The 17,268-nt window shown below is 46.2% G+C and overlaps 8 protein-coding genes across 8 annotated transcripts; 5 read left to right on the plus strand and 3 right to left on the minus strand.

Annotated features, from left to right (window-relative positions):
- Positions 1-111: 111 nt before the first annotated feature.
- On the minus strand, positions 112-1,616 carry LOC117899651 (cleavage stimulation factor subunit 1). Its single transcript, XM_034809830.1, has 3 exons — positions 1,473-1,616; positions 552-1,416; positions 112-495 (listed from the first exon to the last, which is right to left on the minus strand). The coding sequence occupies exons 1-3, from the start codon at positions 1,541-1,543 to the stop codon at positions 157-159; spliced, it is 1,275 nt and encodes a 424-aa protein (XP_034665721.1). The 5' UTR covers positions 1,544-1,616; the 3' UTR covers positions 112-156.
- A 230-nt stretch (positions 1,617-1,846) lies between these two features.
- LOC117899654 (nucleolar protein 16) lies at positions 1,847-2,773 on the plus strand. The gene is made up of 3 exons (XM_034809834.1): positions 1,847-2,027; positions 2,084-2,368; positions 2,426-2,773. Exons 1-3 carry the CDS (start codon positions 1,930-1,932, stop codon positions 2,664-2,666), a joined length of 624 nt encoding a protein of 207 aa, XP_034665725.1. The 5' UTR covers positions 1,847-1,929; the 3' UTR covers positions 2,667-2,773.
- A 2,165-nt stretch (positions 2,774-4,938) lies between these two features.
- LOC117899650 (elongation factor 1-alpha 2) lies at positions 4,939-8,277 on the plus strand. Its single transcript, XM_034809829.1, has 4 exons — positions 4,939-5,009; positions 5,254-6,141; positions 6,456-6,661; positions 6,728-8,277. The coding sequence occupies exons 2-4, from the start codon at positions 5,319-5,321 to the stop codon at positions 7,085-7,087; spliced, it is 1,389 nt and encodes a 462-aa protein (XP_034665720.1). The 5' UTR covers positions 4,939-5,009; positions 5,254-5,318; the 3' UTR covers positions 7,088-8,277.
- Positions 8,278-9,135: 858 nt separating this feature from the next.
- LOC117899655 (tubulin-specific chaperone A) lies at positions 9,136-9,781 on the plus strand. The gene is made up of 2 exons (XM_034809836.1): positions 9,136-9,465; positions 9,527-9,781. The coding sequence occupies exons 1-2, from the start codon at positions 9,257-9,259 to the stop codon at positions 9,648-9,650; spliced, it is 333 nt and encodes a 110-aa protein (XP_034665727.1). The 5' UTR covers positions 9,136-9,256; the 3' UTR covers positions 9,651-9,781.
- A 27-nt stretch (positions 9,782-9,808) lies between these two features.
- LOC117899411 lies at positions 9,809-10,572 on the plus strand. The gene is made up of 2 exons (XM_034809398.1): positions 9,809-10,377; positions 10,440-10,572. The coding sequence occupies exons 1-2, from the start codon at positions 9,809-9,811 to the stop codon at positions 10,552-10,554; spliced, it is 684 nt and encodes a 227-aa protein (XP_034665289.1). The 3' UTR covers positions 10,555-10,572.
- LOC117899653 (nucleoside diphosphate kinase) lies at positions 10,565-11,367 on the minus strand. Its single transcript, XM_034809833.1, has 2 exons — positions 11,179-11,367; positions 10,565-11,002 (listed from the first exon to the last, which is right to left on the minus strand). Exons 1-2 carry the CDS (start codon positions 11,350-11,352, stop codon positions 10,670-10,672), a joined length of 507 nt encoding a protein of 168 aa, XP_034665724.1. The 5' UTR covers positions 11,353-11,367; the 3' UTR covers positions 10,565-10,669.
- A 334-nt stretch (positions 11,368-11,701) lies between these two features.
- LOC117899652 (deoxyhypusine hydroxylase) lies at positions 11,702-12,820 on the minus strand. The gene has a single exon (XM_034809832.1). The coding sequence runs from the start codon at positions 12,733-12,735 to the stop codon at positions 11,827-11,829; it is 909 nt and encodes a 302-aa protein (XP_034665723.1). The 5' UTR covers positions 12,736-12,820; the 3' UTR covers positions 11,702-11,826.
- Positions 12,821-12,890: 70 nt separating this feature from the next.
- Positions 12,891-16,788, plus strand: LOC117899649 (cell surface glycoprotein 1). The gene is made up of 4 exons (XM_034809828.1): positions 12,891-13,356; positions 14,327-14,644; positions 14,712-15,693; positions 15,756-16,788. The coding sequence occupies exons 1-4, from the start codon at positions 13,267-13,269 to the stop codon at positions 15,821-15,823; spliced, it is 1,458 nt and encodes a 485-aa protein (XP_034665719.1). The 5' UTR covers positions 12,891-13,266; the 3' UTR covers positions 15,824-16,788.
- Positions 16,789-17,268: the final 480 nt, after the last annotated feature.

Genomic DNA, 17,268 nt, shown 5'->3' on the forward strand with positions numbered 1-17,268 from the left:
AGACACTTGAACGAGTTCTTTAAAAATAAAGAGAATTTTACTAAAAAATAAGCGATGATAGTGTAAAGTGTACACCCAAGTGACGCAGAAAAGTTACTGCAAATGTTATTACTTTTCATTCCTAAATACTTTATTCTTTTGCTGCTTCTATACAATTTATTGATTGGTTGCCCTACGATACCAGAAACGTGCACGAAAGTCATCGGAGCAGGTGAGGAACGCAGGGGAATTGGGCGAGTGGGTGATGTAGCGTACAGGTCCGTTGTGGCCCAACGAGTTGAGCGTAAGTCGACAGCCATTACGAGAGTTCCAGGAGCACAGCGATGTTGTCGCCTCGTCGGGAAAGAGCACATAGTCCTCGGTGTGGTTAAAGACAGCCTCGGTCTGGTTCTCCTGCTTGCCGGTGGTGCCGGCGCCCGTGTACGTTTGTATGGGTCGACTGGTGCAGAGCTCCCACAGGTAGACAAGCGAGTCCATGCCCGACGATAGTAGATACTGGAAAAGCGCTTGGATGAGAAGGAATTGTGTCCAGGGTGATGCCCCACACTTACCTTGCCGTTTCGTGTGAACTGCAGCGAGCAAATGGCCGCGCCGCCATGGGCCTCTGCTATGGTATTGATGCAACGTCCGCTGATGCCATCCCAGACCTTTATGTCGCCATCATAGCTGCCCGTTGCATATAGTTTGGCTGTGGGCGAGTACTTTACACACGTCACCCCGGCCTTGTGCTGCTGCGAGGGAATGGCGCTGACGAAACACTGCGTGGTGTGCACATCGTACACACGCAGAACGTTGTGCTCCGTGCCGATGGCTATGTAGTCGCCAGTGGGATGGAACGAGAGACACAACACAGGCTCGCAGTCGGTAAAGACTTTGTGGGCCTTCTTCACCGAGGGCTTGGCAATGTCGAACAACTTGACGGTGCCGTCGCGCGATGCCGACGCCAGAATGTGCTCCTTGGGATGGAACTCCAGATAGGACACCTCATCGGTGTGGTCATACAGGGTGCGTATAACCGGATGACCCTGCTGCTCGCGACCGGGTTCACACTCGTCTGGCGCCGACTTGGCCAGCATACGTTCCACATCCAAAATCTTGATGCTGGCATCCACACTGCCGGTTGCCACCAGCGAGCCGTCGTAACTGAAGGCGCCGGCACGGCAGGCCTGCTTGTGGGACGTCACATAGGCCGTTTCATACGAGTGCGGCTCTGGCGCCAGTGCGGAGGCTTCGGGCTCAAACTCGAGATCTATGCCAGGGAGGACGTCGTCCGAATTGAGTTTCTCCTTGTCGGACAATGTCTGCATGCCGGATATCATCACATGCAGCAGGCGCTCGCTCGGCGCACACTGATCCGCCTTGACCAGCATCGACAGCTCCATCGCAAACTTCTCCAAGCCATCGTACATCAGCTGGCTGCAAGATGGAGAGACAGTCATCTGACGTTCTGGTCTGTGAACCCACTAGCTTACCTTATCATCAGTCGATACAGGATCTCCCGGTTCTTGACCAGATTGTTAGGATCCAAAATTTCATCGCGCATTGTGTTCACTTGATTTGTTATAAACAAAACTTAAAGCAGATCAGACTAGGGTTGTCGCATAGCATATAAAAACTGGAAAAACGAAAATACTCAAAAATACCAGGATACTCAAGAAGTCAAGAAAATTAGCCAATCTTGTGGAGAATTGATAGATGAATCTGATACAATTATAGTTTTAGCGCTGAGAATTCTAACTAGTTAGTAATATTACATGCAACATAAAATTAGAAGAAAATTATGAAAGATTGACGGTATATTTTGGTAAACATTCAGGTTGCGGTATATTTGATCGATAAGTCTGCGGTCACACTGCACAGCACACGTGCAGCTGCAACAGCTTGTTTTTGTTTTTTAGTAAAGAAATTTAAGAAATAAACAGATAAACCATGAAGATTCGCAAGAACCACAAAGGCAAGCACTATCGCTACAGTGTAAACCGTAAAACACTCAACAAAACACGCAGTTCTACTGGCAAAATCAAGGAGTAAGTTGAACTTTTTAAAGGTCCTCATGGAACGCCATTAACTTTTTTTCGCTTAGTCCCACTCTGAAGAAAATGTGGGTTGAGGGCCAGCGTGTGGGCACCAACTTCAGCGAAATGGGATTGGCCAAGGATCCCAACAAGGCAATCGCGATACCAAGCTACAGAAAGGAGCGACTTCAAGCGGCTAAAATTGTGAACGGTTTCGTGGAGGAGGAACTCGACGAGGAGGAGCGCCTGGTGTTGGGCATAAAGAAAGCGCCTCTCGTGGAGGGGCCCAAACGTCTCCATGTGGTAGAGGAACTGGAGCAATTGGCTAGCGAGCGCGCAGACCCAGAGTTCAGGTAAACAGGAACCTTCTGCGATTATGATCATTTTTTATATTCCTTTGATTCCTGCAGACTACCCAAAGGTGTCATTAAAGAGCTCTCCTATTTCCTCAACAAATACAAGTTCAACTACAAGGCAATGGTCACGGATCGGAAGAACTATAACCAGCTGACATGGAGGCAGTTTCGCTTGAAGCTTCGCAGATTTATGTCCATTCCCGAGCAGTTCAATGTTTATTTGGAGCAGAAGAAGCTGCCGGCTGGCGTGAAGCCAGATTGGCCGGAGTACGAGTCAGACAGTGAATGGAAATGAAAAATAAATAGCCTAGTTCAGTGGATACTTTCGGCATAACTTGGCCTTTTCATGTAATATTTAGATCTTACTTTATATTTTGAATACATTCTATACGGATACGCCAACATTTTTGTTCTTTGTTGCTGCAAGTCTCCACAAGGAAGGGTACAAGTAAAAGAGATTCGTTGCAATTAGCCAAACTAGTAGAAAATTGAGTAGAAAAGATTCCCAGTTAGCTAGGAATATTACACCGAATTTCAAAACTGAAAAATATGATTTCCGATCATGAACGGAGCACGATTAACCCATTGTAGACCAGTCGGTCTAATCACGACAATTATGAAAGATATCGTGGGGCTCTTTGTCCAAGTAACAAGGATTTACAAGACCAATTACAAGTTTTCCCCGGCTTAACACAAGTTGTTCACCTGCTATAAAAAGTGCACCTGCTTTATGGCTCATCGGAATATTTCACGGCTGTTTTGGTATATTGCGGTATATTCCTGTGGGTATATTTTATAGCAAAGTCCGCGGTCCCATCGCCGACGAGGCTCCCGTTAAACTTTTCGCTCTTTCCGTTTTCTGATTTCGAGGTAAGTGCACGCAAACCGCAAATGGGGCTAGTTAAATTCTTGAAAATTGCCAATATTAATAGGCATCGATTGATTTTCCGAGTGTCAATTAACCAAACAAGTGTGGGGCATTGGATATTTCGTGAATAATCATAAATATTTGCCCGTTTTTTTGTGGTATGAAAAGCGATTGACTTGAATTTTTATACAATCAACGACGACAGTTTCGGTGCAGTTTCATGTGTATGCCAGTGTGTGTGTGTCTGTGTGTGCAGAAAAGTTGCATTACCGGCCGGTGTCCTATAACATTTTGCATAAGAGTCCGTGCATAAATAACGATGGCGGTGAAAAGTGTTCGATGACGCGAATAAGGATTCAAGTTCTGTTGCTCTTTTTGCTCCATTTTCAACCGAATTAAACTAGTTTTTTTTTGCGGTTGAGACATTTAATTTCCAACATGGCGGCCGTTTTGGCAAAGAATTGCAGCAACTTTTTGTTTGTGTTGTAGTGTGTGAGGTGTTCCTTGATTTATTTTGCCTTTTTGAGTGCTTTCCTTGCTTTTTATGGGGATTTTCATCAGTCGAACTAAAAAGCATGTGCATTTTGCATATGACACATGCTCTGCAGATTATCATACCTCCCCCTTTTCTACCGCCCCGCTTCATCTGCATTTCTGCATCGCTGTGTGTGTGTGTGTGTGTGTGTGAGATTTAGCATGCCAGAGTATTTTTACATTTCCCTTTTTCTCGTGTCTTCTTTTCGTGCAATTTGCACTTCGACGCAAATACAGAGTTTAAAAATAAATGAGGAAAATTCGCAAAGTAAAAATTGTCACTAGGGTAGAAAATAAATCACAACGCCCTATGCATGTGCCAGTGTGTGTGAGTGTGTGCTGCAGCAAGTGTGTGTGTGTGTGTGTTCGTTCGGCTGCAAGTTTATCCAAGACGTCAGGCGGCCGACGAGAATCGATGCTAAACGATGAGCCAGGCCAGACCGCTGCCGAGCAAGTGCATCTCTTTCTCTACATGTGTGGTGTGTCTCTTCTCTCCTCTCTCTCTCTCTCTTTCTGGCTCTGTCTCTGTCTGTCTGTGCAGTTTTTGCACCCTTTTGAGCAACGCGAATAGCTATACCCTGCCGCCGAGAGCAGCCCAGAGACACACACGAATGTCCCCGAATGCCGATGCTTTGCATAGACTCTTTATTTCGCTTTGCCCAACACCCACCCACCGACGCGTGAGGCGGCGACGTCATCATTGATTTTGCTGCCTTTTCGTGCAAATGCCTCATAATCTGTTCATATCATAAATCTGCCCTATCCATCTCCATCTTAATGGGAAAGCTAATTCGAGCAATTTGAGCCAGCACTTGGCCGCCACCTCACCTCAGCTCACTCTTTTTTGGTAGCCCACCCACCCGCGACACTTTCTCTGCCTGCCGCAATGTGTTCCGTGTTGTTTCGACTGCTTGGCGGGGGTTTGGGGGCGTTGTGGACGGTCTGAGAGTGCATTGCCAGTCGTGTGAGCTGCTCTCGGCTGCCAAGCTCCAAGCCTCTGCTCGGCTTCTGTTTCTGTCTGGGGCTCGTTATTGATTTTTTAGACCGGGTTGCAGAAACGCCGAGAATCAGTCGTTTGCCGTGTCTGCAGCAGGACATAACTCTCCATTAGTATTCAGTGCATAATAATCCAACAATTAATAAATAAAAATATATTCTAGGATTCAGCAGCCAGTGGATTTGTCAACAGTTCTGACCGCAAAGCAGCGCCCAGCGATAATCGTCATAAATAAATAGGTGAGTGGCACTTCCACTGCAGTGAACTGCTTGCCCAGTGTGTGCACTGCTTGCACAGTATTCTTCGTCTTGTGTCCGGAAATCGTTGCGACATGTATGCAACGGTTTCTTTTTTGTGTCTACACCCACACCCTACACCTACCCACATGCACACATACACACACTACATGCATCTGTATATCCTTATGTCTGTTCTCTCTCGCCCATTCTCTTGTTTCTTTTTTTTGTATCCCGTTATATGTAGAGAAAGAAGCAGCCGCATCGCCGCATCGTTGATTTGCATTCATCTGGAGTAAAGAGCACGCGAAGATGGGCAAGGAGAAGATCCATATTAACATTGTGGTGATTGGACACGTCGATTCGGGCAAGTCCACCACCACGGGACATTTGATTTACAAATGCGGCGGCATTGACAAGCGCACGATTGAGAAGTTCGAGAAGGAGGCCCAGGAGATGGGCAAGGGCTCGTTCAAGTACGCCTGGGTGCTGGACAAGCTGAAGGCGGAGCGCGAGCGCGGCATCACCATCGACATTGCTCTGTGGAAGTTCGAGACGGCCAAGTATTATGTGACCATCATCGATGCGCCCGGCCACAGAGATTTCATCAAGAACATGATCACCGGCACCTCGCAGGCCGACTGCGCTGTCCTGATCGTGGCCGCGGGCACGGGCGAATTCGAGGCCGGCATCTCGAAGAACGGCCAGACCCGCGAGCACGCCCTCCTCGCCTTCACGCTGGGCGTCAAGCAGCTCATTGTGGGCGTCAACAAGATGGACTCCACCGAGCCGCCCTACAGCGAGGCGCGCTATGAGGAAATCAAGAAGGAGGTGTCCTCGTACATCAAGAAGATCGGCTACAATCCGGCCTCGGTGGCATTCGTCCCAATTTCGGGCTGGCACGGCGACAACATGCTGGAGCCCTCCGAGAAGATGCCCTGGTTCAAGGGCTGGACCGTGGAGCGCAAGGAGGGCAAGGGCGAGGGCAAGTGCCTGATTGACGCGCTGGACGCGATCTTGCCGCCACAGCGTCCCACCGACAAGCCCCTGCGCCTGCCCCTGCAGGATGTCTACAAGATTGGCGGCATTGGCACCGTACCCGTGGGTCGTGTGGAGACGGGCCTCCTGAAGCCAGGTAAGCGGAAGGCAGGACGGAATCACAATACGTTTCTTGATTAATGCATGCAACCACCACCCACATGATTAGTTGTGCATTCAAACTCTCTGCCATTAAGTGCTGGGCAGCTAAATTTAGGTCGGCATTTGGGTGCCACTGCCGCCGCCGCGAACGAAGCTCGACACGAAGCCCTGCGCATGTATGCATTATTAGAGCGCCGAGAGCGAGGCAGGGCAACCCCGTGCTGCACTCCCACTTGCACCCACAACCCAGCCAACCGACAGATAGAGAACCTCACTCTGTATGTATAAATGTATACGTTCTCGTTGCAGGAATGGTCGTTAACTTTGCGCCAGTTAATTTGGTCACCGAGGTAAAGTCCGTGGAGATGCATCACGAGGCGCTCACCGAAGCCATGCCGGGCGACAATGTGGGCTTCAATGTGAAGAACGTTTCGGTGAAGGAGCTGCGACGTGGCTATGTGGCTGGCGACTCCAAGAACAATCCACCCCGTGGAGCTGCTGACTTTACCGCTCAGGTAGGGACTTGCTGCCGTCCAAGGAATGTGGAAAACTGATTCAAATTTGAACTTCCATTTCTACAGGTAATTGTGCTCAACCATCCTGGGCAGATAGCCAATGGATATACTCCCGTTTTGGATTGCCACACGGCTCATATTGCGTGCAAGTTTGCGGAGATCAAGGAGAAGTGCGATCGTCGTACGGGCAAGACAACGGAGACCGAGCCGAAGGCCATCAAGTCGGGTGATGCGGCAATCATTGTGCTGGTGCCCAGCAAGCCGCTGTGCGTTGAGAGCTTCCAGGAGTTTCCGCCGCTGGGGCGCTTCGCCGTGCGCGACATGCGCCAAACGGTCGCCGTTGGCGTTATCAAGTCCGTCAACTTTAAAGAAACGACCTCGGGCAAAGTCACAAAAGCCGCTGAGAAGGCACAGAAGAAGAAATAACTAGGGTGCCAGCAGACCTACAACATAAGCGAGAGCAGCAACAGCAACAGCAACAACAGCATCACTCAAGAATCCCAGCAGCAAACGGCTAGAGCAACAGCAACAGCAACAGCAACAACACATCTCAAAAACTTAATAATATCTAATCGACGATCAAAACCAGAAACAGTGGCAACCGCGGGAGAAGAAGAACAAGTAGAAACATCAATTACCAATACTAACTGCTGCATGCAAATATTATATGAAATCGAACAAATACTACAATTAATAATAATCACACACACAATTAGCGTGGAGCCTGCTAGCAGGAGCAACAGCAGAGTCGATGGCATCCTTCTGCCCACCCAGCGCGATGGTGGCAAGTCGGACGAGTATCCAGCATCCTTTCCGTTCGCCCAGTCGCTTGTCGCACTCAACGTTGCCATCTACTGCATCTATCTGAATTTGTATCGCCATCGCAAGTCCTTTCGCAGGAAACCTTTCGCAGTAGCAGTAGCGGGAGCAGGAGCAGAAGCAGAAGCGGAGGGAGCCAACCAATATGCCACTGTAGCTTGCTGCTAGCCTCATCGATATACGCTCATCCATCATTACTAATAATACAAATTTTATTAAACATCCGCATCGACATCTCATCATCTGCCATTAAATGAATATCCTATCAGCCCATCATGGCCCCCCACCCCCATCGTGTCACCAAATGGATTTTAAACACTTTTTATACTTTTGATAAGTCAAGTCGGAGGCATTCGATTTAAAATCTATTACACACTGTAATTTCAGAGTTTAGTTTTAAACCATGGCCCCATCCCCAGCCCTGTCCCCTTCTCTTTAAATGCTTCATTGAAACAACAACCAAAAAGACTACATTCGTAATGAATTCAAAATTTTCTCTTGAAACCAAAAGACAAATGCTTAAGAAGTATTACAAAAAAATATTATAACACACAAACATAATCATGCGGTTTTTGACAAAACATTCTAAATGTTCGTTCGAGCCTCATTTGCATTTGCATACTACACACAATATATACGTTAATCGCAGCTCATTGCCCCCCATAACCATTCTCTGAATTTATACACATCTAATTGTAGCCAAAACACCAAACAAAATTCATGGATACTGAACACATGTTGCTTGATAAAAAGATCTTTTAAATGATGAGAAAAATAAAGGAAGCTTAACCGTAAAATACCAAATAAATCGATTCAACAAATTGTTTCATTTTCACCAAAACTAAGACCCTTTGAAAATGTGAACAGAGAGTTTTCAAACTTATATAAGATTTAGGACATTTTAAATTTAACAGCTTTCGGAGTTTATTGTGAATGGCAATTTTTGAAAGGGTGGCAGCTCTAAAAATTAAAGGCGGCATATTAAAAGTCACAAACAAAGGGAAAACAAACAAAGTGGCCACTAACGGTATACGAAAATGAGTTCAATGTATTTTTTACGGGAATTTCATCCGTCCACTAAATTCAATTCAAGAAATATTCAAGAAAATAAGGTATTACACATACACACGTTTTTCGAATGTCCCTCGAGGAGTTTCTCTCTTGTCCGTAGGGAATTTTCTCTCGAGCCACATGGGAATTTTCACTTACGTAAGTACCTTTTGCAAACTAAATAGTATGGGCCAGCAACATGCTGCGAAAAGTGATCAGCATTGTTCCCAACCTGGGAAAGAAATTATCCTCGAATTGGGTAAATCTTGGAAATCTCAGGGTGTGTTGGAGATCCATCTCAACAAAATTTTGCAGATTATTGTTATCGAGATTTGTAAACAAACCGCAGCCAATTCTCTACAACTCATCTTTGTGCAAGTGTAAACGCCAATTCTGAGTTAACTCAAATATCGTTTTGTAACTCATGTCTGTGTAAATAGGCCAAAAACATTTATAAAAGGGGACAGAATATGTTCCATATTATATACAAGTTTTGGATGTTTGAACTCAACGGCCTTCGGAGTTTATTGTGAATGCCACTTTTTCAAGATCTTGAATTCTGGCAGCTCTGGAACTGACTCACAGGCGGTATTTATTAAAAGGCACAAACAAAGGGAAAGCAAGCACAACTTCAGCCGGCTGTTCATAAACTATCAAAATAATTGTGATCTAACTAACTAAAATTTTACTCACTTGAAATACCAATAATCCGGTGCGAGCTCAAAAATGGCAGATCCACGCATCAGGCAATTGGTTATTAAAACGGGTGTCGTTAAGCGCCTGTCAAAGGAAAAGACCACGTACGAGAAGGAAGTGAACATAGAACGCACACGTTTGGAGAAGTTCAGGAACGATGGAGCCGATGACCATGTCCTGCGCAAGCAGCAGGAGGTCATCGAGGAGTGTGAGATGATGATTCCGGACTCAAAGCGCAGGTATTTCCATTGTATAAGAGTTGCCTGCCAAATGGTTAACTTCTCGCCTCTTTCTTTCCAGACTGCAAAAGGAGTTCGACTTGCTGCAGAAATTCCTCGATGACGAGGTGGATCTCAAGGAGACGGAGACGTACACAAAGGCTGCAGAGATCTTAACCGAAGCCAAGGGTGTGCTGGCGGTTTAAGTCCATGGCGGGCGGCAAGCGAATCTTTAAACGTTCCCTCAATAGTATTTAATTATGCTTCCCTAATTACATGTTTCGCATTAATATAATATTATTTAATAAATTAACATCAGCCAAACAGCTGTGCCCGCCTTTGACGTTTTCTAACACTGCTTAAAATGCCGGCGAAAACTCCGAAATTATGCGAAATAAAGACAAATATTGCAGAATCTGCTGGCGATATACGAGAATTTTCGACTGTTAGCAATGCCCCACCAAGCGGAGTTGATGACTCTAAAACGGCTGCAAAGATTGCCGGCATCCAACGACGCAGAAAACGCAGGCGTTGGAAATTCAGACAAAGGAACAAAGAACAGCAAGCAGCCGAAGGCGTTGTCAGAGAGGATCCCGTACCAAATCCCCCCGACGAGCCCCGTCCTGCTCCAAGAGGAAAGCAAGCGGAGGACATCGACTTAAAAAGGCGTCATGACGCCGCCAGCATGTTGGAGAGGTTGGACCTTCTGGAAAAGTTATGTGAGGCCCGTGGCGGAGATAAGGCCAAACTAACCGAGAAGCTGGCGTCCATGCGCACGGCGTGGAGCCGGGTGCAACAGGAGACTACGACTGGCAGAATCATCGAGTCCAAGGCGCCAGCTAGAGAACGCCAATGGGACATTGTGTTTTTTGGCTCACCCTCATCTATTCAGAAGCGGGGACTAGGATATAAGGCCGAGTTGCTCAGGCGACGGTAGGTTTTAGAACACCCAGTTCGAGCCTCAGGTCTCTCAAGTAATCCAATTTGTTTTGCAGTTCCATATGGGATTCTTATATAACGCAAGGAAAAGGAGGCTCCTGCATACCCCGCGGCTGGGTGCTACCAACAGAGAACCCTACCAGCGAGTGGTTAGAGTACATAACTGAATAAAATAGAGTACTATTATAAGAATGATGGAATTTTATTTCTTTTGAAGAATCTCTGTACTCTGTATAACTTAAGTGAGAGGCAAATGCAGATTCAGATTCTACACATGACTGACATTTTATTCGTAGATCCAGTCCTTGGCAGCTGGAGTCCAGGTGACCAGCTCCTTCTCGTTGAACCAGAGGGCGATCTCCTTCTCGGCGGACTCGACGGCATCGGAGCCGTGGATGATGTTGCGGCCCACCTGGATGCAGAAGTCACCGCGAATGGTGCCGGGCAAGGAATCGGCGGGGTTGGTGGCGCCAAGCATCTGACGGCCGGTCTTGACCACATTCAAGCCCTCCCACACCATGGGAACCACTGGACCGGAGTTCATGTAGTTGACAAGTCCGGGGAAGAAGGGGCGAGCCGACAGATCGGCGTAGTGCTTCTCCAACAGGTCCTTGGAGGCCTGCAATGATTACAAAACAGTTATTGTAACGCTATCACTGTTTTCTTGACCTCTAAACACACATGTCAAAGTGCTAACGCTCCCACACCTGACGGCGCCGACTTTGAGGTTAAACACGATGCGCCAGAAAGCGTGGGGGCGCCGCTATTGATTTCTTAATTTAATTATATTCTTACCCAGGTGAACTTCAGGGCGACCAATTTGAAGCCCTTCTGCTCGAAGCGCTCAATGATCTTGCCGACGAGTCCACGCTGGACTCCATCGGGCTTAACCATGATAAAAGTACGCTCCTTGTTGGCCGCCATCGCTACAGAAATTAATGAAAAAAGCGCTAGTACGGTACCCAGCATGCTTATCGGGACAATCGATTTTCGATGCATTTTCGATTCAAAAGAGGTACAGATTTTCTTGATTTGCAATGCGCAAGTTGTGGTTTTTACAAAAGAGGGGATTAAATCGACGAAACGATGGAAACTATGAGGGTAAATACTAGCTAAATCCCAAGAAAAGCAAATAAATACATTCACTATCGATACCATACATAAACGCAACCCTACACTAGTGCAGCCCGGTGCTTTTAAAGAAAAAGTGCTATTTATTCCCTACTGCGATTTTAGATTAAATCTACGAGTAACTTGATAGTTCCTACGTTCAAGTAAACACTAAAAATTATCTCAAGAAATTTAAACCCTTTGAAAGTCACGTTTCGATTCGCTTTACTGCCGACCGATTAGATTAGATTCTGGGCAATCACGTACCGTGATTCAACAATACAAATTTACAAATAATATATACAGTTAAATAAATTCAAATGCTAAATATGATTATTTGGTCCCATCCAGCTTTGTCAGGCCATCGGCATACTGAAACTCCGGACTGTTCTCGTACTCGCACATGTCCAGGGCAATCACACAGCTCTCCTTGACCACACGCTTCTCATCGTCCGCATAGCGGTTCAGAATCTGTATGCATTCGTCCGAGGCAATGGCTCCCAGAGCCTCTGCACACTCGTGGCGCACCATCTCATTTTCCTTGTGGTCCTCTAGGTTCTCCTGCAAGTACGGAATGCTGCAAGGCTCTTGCAGTTGGCCCAGAACAAAGGCCACCTCGTGCCGGAACAGGGCAGACGAATCCTTGAGTCCCTCTGCTATGGCGAGGACACTCTCCTCTGTGCGCAAGTTTCGCAAGCTGAACATGGCCCGGTAGCGATCGAACAGCGTCTGCTTGGCATCCAGGTAGATGGCCTTTAGCTCAGCCACACTCTTGTCGCCGGCCGTCGGGGGCGAGGGATCCACGGAGGCGTAGGGATTGTTGTCTGCCACCTGCTGTCCGCTCTGAAGCCAGCGTACACGGTCCAGTGCGATGGCGCATGTTTCGGCCACCTCGACGACGGGATCCTTCTTGTACTCCTCGAGGATGGCCAGCACGTCTGCGTGGCCAATGGCGCCCATGGCCTCGGCAGCTTCGTGGCGAACCATCGGCTCTTGTGTGGTGTCCTTCAAGACCTTGGTGAGTATGTTCAACGCCTTTGGGTCCTGCATCTGTCCCAGGCAGTAGGCCAATTCGTGCTTGAGCAAGGCTGAATCATCGTCAAATGCCTTGCTAATGGAATCAATGGCAGTTTTGCCACCAATATTCTTCAGTGTGAAGAGGGCACGGAACCGCTCCTTTAATGGCCTGTCCTTGTTGTTCAGCACCCCGCCAATGGCTTCGATCTGCTCCTGTGAGACCATTTTTGCTACTTCGGGATGTATAAATAAAAATAACAATGCAACGGAGCTGCGCCGCGTGGAGTGACCTTTAAGGCGTTTCGAAACACTGAACCGACGTCGCCCGACAACACTGACAAAAAAGGCCGCCAGAAAATGCCGTTGTGCAGTACTAAAACAGAAGCAGTTGAGTTACGTTTACAAGCGCGATTTAAAAAACACAAAAGAGTGTAAAAGGCGGAATTTTGTATTGCAAACAATATTCGAAAATTATAGCCAAGTGTTTTTCGCAATTTAATACAATATTTGCGATCGGTTATTTGTGTTGCAGTACACGTATCCGGCATTTATAAAATTTGCGGGTTCACGCTTTGCCCAGCGTGTAGATTTTACCTGTAGTTGTGTACAAGCGGACAGAGTGGAATAAACTCGTCAGTGCCAGAGTCTGCAGCCGAAGCAGTCTGAAGTTAAAATATTGCGAAATACACACGGTTTCGCAATAAAACCTAATCATAATAGTATAGAAGTGCCTGGAAACATTTCCTTAGCCAAATAATGTCCGACGAAACTGGCGCACAGAAGCCGGAGACGGTGCTGGACAACAGTAGTGTTGAGGAGGCGGCGTTGGATGAGAAAAAAACACCCGTAAGTAGCGTTGCACATATACATATTTAGTGACAATTAACAGCGCAGCGATAAGAGCGCGCGCAGTTCCACGCACACAAATGAATAAACCAAACCGAATTATCTATGACGACTGTTTTGGGTGCTATGGGGGACCTAGGGGAACATAAGCGCAGGATTGTTCAGTAATTTTCCAAAATAAAAACGTACACACATGTACACACAACACGGCTTGTGTGTGCACTTTGTGTGTTGCGTTTTATTGTCCATTTTCTATTTACGTTTCTTTCTACTGCTACTTGCCCTCGTGTGCGCGCGCTTTTTCCAAAACTCCACTCCCCCGTGGAAGATACATTGTACGATGTGTGTGTGTATGTACTCGTTGCTGTTGCCGTTAGTGAGCAAGCAATCGGCGTTTCCCTTTTGGACGCACGTTTTGCCGCTGCGTCTCGTTTGTTTTTATTTTTGCTTGTTCTCTTTTCGACTTTTTGTTGTTTGCTGTACTTTACCACACAAATGCACAGTGGCACCCGCTTGTTAACACGCAGTCGTAAAAATAATGTTCTGGAAATTTCAATAAATGAAGATTTAAATTGTGTGTGTTGCAAAGATAAACAACAAATAATATTATATCTATGTATTTGTAGGATAGCTAATTTCTGAGAATTTATAATAAACGCTGTTATCAACAATTTCATTGCTGCAGCGCTTCGAACGGATGTACGTTGTAATCTGGTAGGCACTGTACTCGCACACATGTAGGAATGTGCATTTGCATGAGTGGATGAATGGAGTACGTTGCGCTCTAGATTCGAGTTTAATTTGTTATTCGATGGCTATTTAGGGTTTAATACTTAATCAGTGGGGTCCCATAAGCGATATTTAATGGCACAGATCAATGTCAGTTAACAGTGGGAATTATTTTCGAGTATTAGAAATCATCTGAGCGGGTATTTGACCATTACTTATATATTATTATTAACTATTGCAGAAACGCACACCTAAGCGGCGATCGTTTATTGAGCGGGCACAGCGGGAAAGCGAGGAGCTGGTACGAACGATGGGCGGCAGCCTGGAGCTAGAGGGTGGACGTCGCACGCGATCCAGTACTCGCGGCACACCGACACGGGCCGCTGAGGCTGTTACACCGCCGCCCAGTAAGAAGGCACGTACCTCACCGACGACAGCCACCAAGAGCGGGGGCGGCGGGAAAGGTCGCGGTGCACGCAAGCTGGACGTAGGCAGCGATGAGCTCGACCAAGAGCCGGAGAAGCCCAATGCAGAGGTGGTTGAGTCGGTCAAGCCAAAGGTGAGTAGTTATTTAATTTATTGTATAAACAATAGAATTTCGAATCTAACGAAACGATTAATTTTAGGCTACTCCCAAGAAAGAAAAGAAGGAGGTGAAGAAGGACGAGAAGCCAGTTAAAGCTACTCCCAAGAAGGCTGTTGTAGCCACCACCACAGAGCCCGAAAAGGAAGAGGAGCCAGCAGTTGAAAAAGAAACGGATGCCAAGAAAGTCGAAAGTGAGGATCAGCCAGATGGTGGTGCTGCCAAGCTGGCAGCCGTGCCCGAAGAGAAACAGAATCACGCTGTGGAGGAGGGAAAACCAAGTAAAGATGAGCCCGAGGTAAAGGAGAAAACGCCAGAGGAAGTGCCAAAGGCTGAAGACCCACCGAAAAGTAACGATGACCCTGAAAATGGTGCTATCACAGACACTCCTGCTACTGCTGCCGTCGCGGAATCAGCTCCCGCAGCCATGGAAGTGGATGAGGAGAAGCCAGCAGAAGCACCAACAGCGTCAGACAATCAAACGGAAGCCAAAAGCGCACCCGCCAGTACTTCAGAGCCTGCACCTGCCGATGCTGAGAAGCCAGCAGAGGAGCCAAAAAAGCAATCGGAACCTGCCCGGGAACTCTCACCGGAGCCCATGGAGGTTGATTCTAGTTCCAAGAGCAGTACAGAAACTGTTCGATTCACAACTGTCGCCGAAAAGGTCGCACCAAGCGCAGAAGCAACAAAATCAAGCAATAATGTTGTCGATGAAGTCGCCACCGAGGTCAAAGAGGATGTGCCAGCCGAGCCCAAGGATGGAAAGAAGGCAGAAAGCTCAGACGAGTCCAAAATCACGGAAGAGCCTAAGCCAGCAGAAAGTGCCGAAGAGTCCAAGGAAGCCGAAAGTACAACGGGGGAGAAAGCCACTCCAACTGTTGAGGTTCCTGCCCCGCCTGCCCCTGCCACAAACGATGTTAGCAAGCCGGAGCCGCTGGCGGCTGCTGATGCTGTCGTGTCAGAGACGCCCATTAAGGAGGCACAGCCCATCAGTGCAATCAACAAATCCGAGCTTAATGTGAATGGTGAGTAGAATCAAACTCGTTTAAAAATTATCGAAACTTATTTGTGGTTTGTGTTTTTGCAGGTGAACCAAAAATCGTTAACAATTCCGTCGATGGCGGTGAGCATGCAACGCCGAAGGTGTGGAATTAGGCCGATCGGATGACGCAAAATCCAATTACTAATCAGTGCGTTGCAGCATCTACCATCTTCAGGCAAATGATGCCGCCAACTACAAGCAATCATTTAAGAGTTAACAACAACAAAAACAAAACACCCCCCACAGAAACACAGATTCCATTTTTCTCCCCAACTGACAACTTAATGCGTTCTGTACCCAAAAGTGAAATGATATAAAATAGGTTCGTGTCTTCCAGTCCTTGATTGATTGATGATAATGAGGAGCGCCATAAGCTGCAATCGATGCTGGATTTTCAATGTTGCACTGTGTGCGCTACAGACAGACAGACAGACGTTCCCCGTAATCCACCGCTCTGACCGCCATTCTCTTCCCGTTAACGTTACCGTTCCCTTCACCTGCACCTGCACCCGCTCACACGAAAATACACAGACAGATTGTGAAATGCATCTGTAATATAATATGTATGTGTATAATTAATTCAATTGGAATCACACAAATGATACATTGACGCGAAAATGTATGTAAAATATAGATGGATGTTTTTAAATTTTAAGATCTAATACCTGTAATAATAATAATTGAAGACTAATTCTAAACAAAACCAATTTGGACACCACTCAACAAAAAATCAACTGTAAAAGAAGGAAATGATTTTAACCACCTTAACGCAATACAAACAGCTCTATGGCTATTAAGATATGACTCTATGAATATGTAACCTATTTTAACTATTTTTTGGGTCATTTACCACCCCCATCCCTGTAACCCCTGATTATGTGCTTGTTTTATTTACAGCATTTAGTTTTTCTATATACATATGTTTAACCATTTGTAACCTGAACAGAATTGATTTCTAAACCGAATAATGGGCACGGTGTGTGATGTCCACTGGGAACAGTTGTGCTATCCTCCCGAACAGTCTTAAATGAATTCGTAATTAAATATATTAGAGTAAGCTTTTTAAATGAAAACAAAACACACACGAGATGGAACTTCTTATAATTATACATACTTTAATACTTTTACAAGTGCAACAAGAGCGAGCGTAAATTAGTTTCGAAGCCGTTTTTGCATGCAGGTTTTCCTCTGTATAAGGAATTCTTCATTTGAATATTCTTTTGTAAATAAATCTTTTTAAAATACAAGAGAGAGGAAATGTGTTTGCTTCCCAAAGGCAGTGGCAGTGTCTCTCTACCTTGGCACTGCAGCTGCTCGACTAAATTGGCGATTGGCTATAATAAAACCATAAAATCATAGCCAGCAGCAACTCCTTGCACTCCGTCAAAATTGTCAACAAAATCCGTCTGGGACTTGGCCTTGGCTGCTTTAAATTTACACGAAAATTATGAAGAAGAATTTTATTGAAGCTCATTTGTTGTTGCTACTGTTTAAATCGGCTTTCATAATAAATTACTATAAAATAGAACAAAAAGTTTAATAGTTCCTTCAATCATGA

The sequence above is a fragment of the Drosophila subobscura genome, chromosome O (genome assembly GCF_008121235.1).
Source record: "Drosophila subobscura isolate 14011-0131.10 chromosome O, UCBerk_Dsub_1.0, whole genome shotgun sequence".
NCBI lineage: Eukaryota > Metazoa > Arthropoda > Insecta > Diptera > Drosophilidae > Drosophila > Drosophila subobscura.

Bases quoted from the DNA above. Each gene is read 5' to 3' on its own strand.
- LOC117899651 (XM_034809830.1), bottom strand. From the start codon at position 1,543: ATGCGCGATGAAATTTTGGATCCTAACAATCTGGTCAAGAACCGGGAG. The intron at 1,417-1,472 runs GTAAGCTAGTGG...TCCATCTTGCAG, and splicing joins CTGTATCGACTGATGATAAG to CCAGCTGATGTACGATGGCT. The intron at 496-551 runs GTAAGTGTGGGG...GCGCTTTTCCAG, and splicing joins AGTTCACACGAAACGGCAAG to TATCTACTATCGTCGGGCAT.
- LOC117899654 (XM_034809834.1), top strand. From the start codon at position 1,930: ATGAAGATTCGCAAGAACCACAAAGGCAAGCACTATCGCTACAGTGTA. The intron at 2,028-2,083 runs GTAAGTTGAACT...TTTTTCGCTTAG, and splicing joins TCTACTGGCAAAATCAAGGA to TCCCACTCTGAAGAAAATGT. The intron at 2,369-2,425 runs GTAAACAGGAAC...TGATTCCTGCAG, and splicing joins CGCGCAGACCCAGAGTTCAG to ACTACCCAAAGGTGTCATTA.
- LOC117899650 (XM_034809829.1), top strand. From the start codon at position 5,319: ATGGGCAAGGAGAAGATCCATATTAACATTGTGGTGATTGGACACGTC. The intron at 6,142-6,455 runs GTAAGCGGAAGG...TTCTCGTTGCAG, and splicing joins GACGGGCCTCCTGAAGCCAG to GAATGGTCGTTAACTTTGCG. The intron at 6,662-6,727 runs GTAGGGACTTGC...CCATTTCTACAG, and splicing joins CTGCTGACTTTACCGCTCAG to GTAATTGTGCTCAACCATCC.
- LOC117899655 (XM_034809836.1), top strand. From the start codon at position 9,257: ATGGCAGATCCACGCATCAGGCAATTGGTTATTAAAACGGGTGTCGTT. The intron at 9,466-9,526 runs GTATTTCCATTG...CTTTCTTTCCAG, and splicing joins ATTCCGGACTCAAAGCGCAG to ACTGCAAAAGGAGTTCGACT.
- LOC117899411 (XM_034809398.1), top strand. From the start codon at position 9,809: ATGCCGGCGAAAACTCCGAAATTATGCGAAATAAAGACAAATATTGCA. The intron at 10,378-10,439 runs GTAGGTTTTAGA...TTTGTTTTGCAG, and splicing joins GCCGAGTTGCTCAGGCGACG to TTCCATATGGGATTCTTATA.
- LOC117899653 (XM_034809833.1), bottom strand. From the start codon at position 11,352: ATGCTGGGTACCGTACTAGCGCTTTTTTCATTAATTTCTGTAGCGATG. The intron at 11,003-11,178 runs GTAAGAATATAA...TAATCATTGCAG, and splicing joins TCGCCCTGAAGTTCACCTGG to GCCTCCAAGGACCTGTTGGA.
- LOC117899652 (XM_034809832.1), bottom strand. From the start codon at position 12,735: ATGGTCTCACAGGAGCAGATCGAAGCCATTGGCGGGGTGCTGAACAAC.
- LOC117899649 (XM_034809828.1), top strand. From the start codon at position 13,267: ATGTCCGACGAAACTGGCGCACAGAAGCCGGAGACGGTGCTGGACAAC. The intron at 13,357-14,326 runs GTAAGTAGCGTT...TAACTATTGCAG, and splicing joins TGGATGAGAAAAAAACACCC to AAACGCACACCTAAGCGGCG. The intron at 15,694-15,755 runs GTGAGTAGAATC...GTGTTTTTGCAG, and splicing joins ATCCGAGCTTAATGTGAATG to GTGAACCAAAAATCGTTAAC.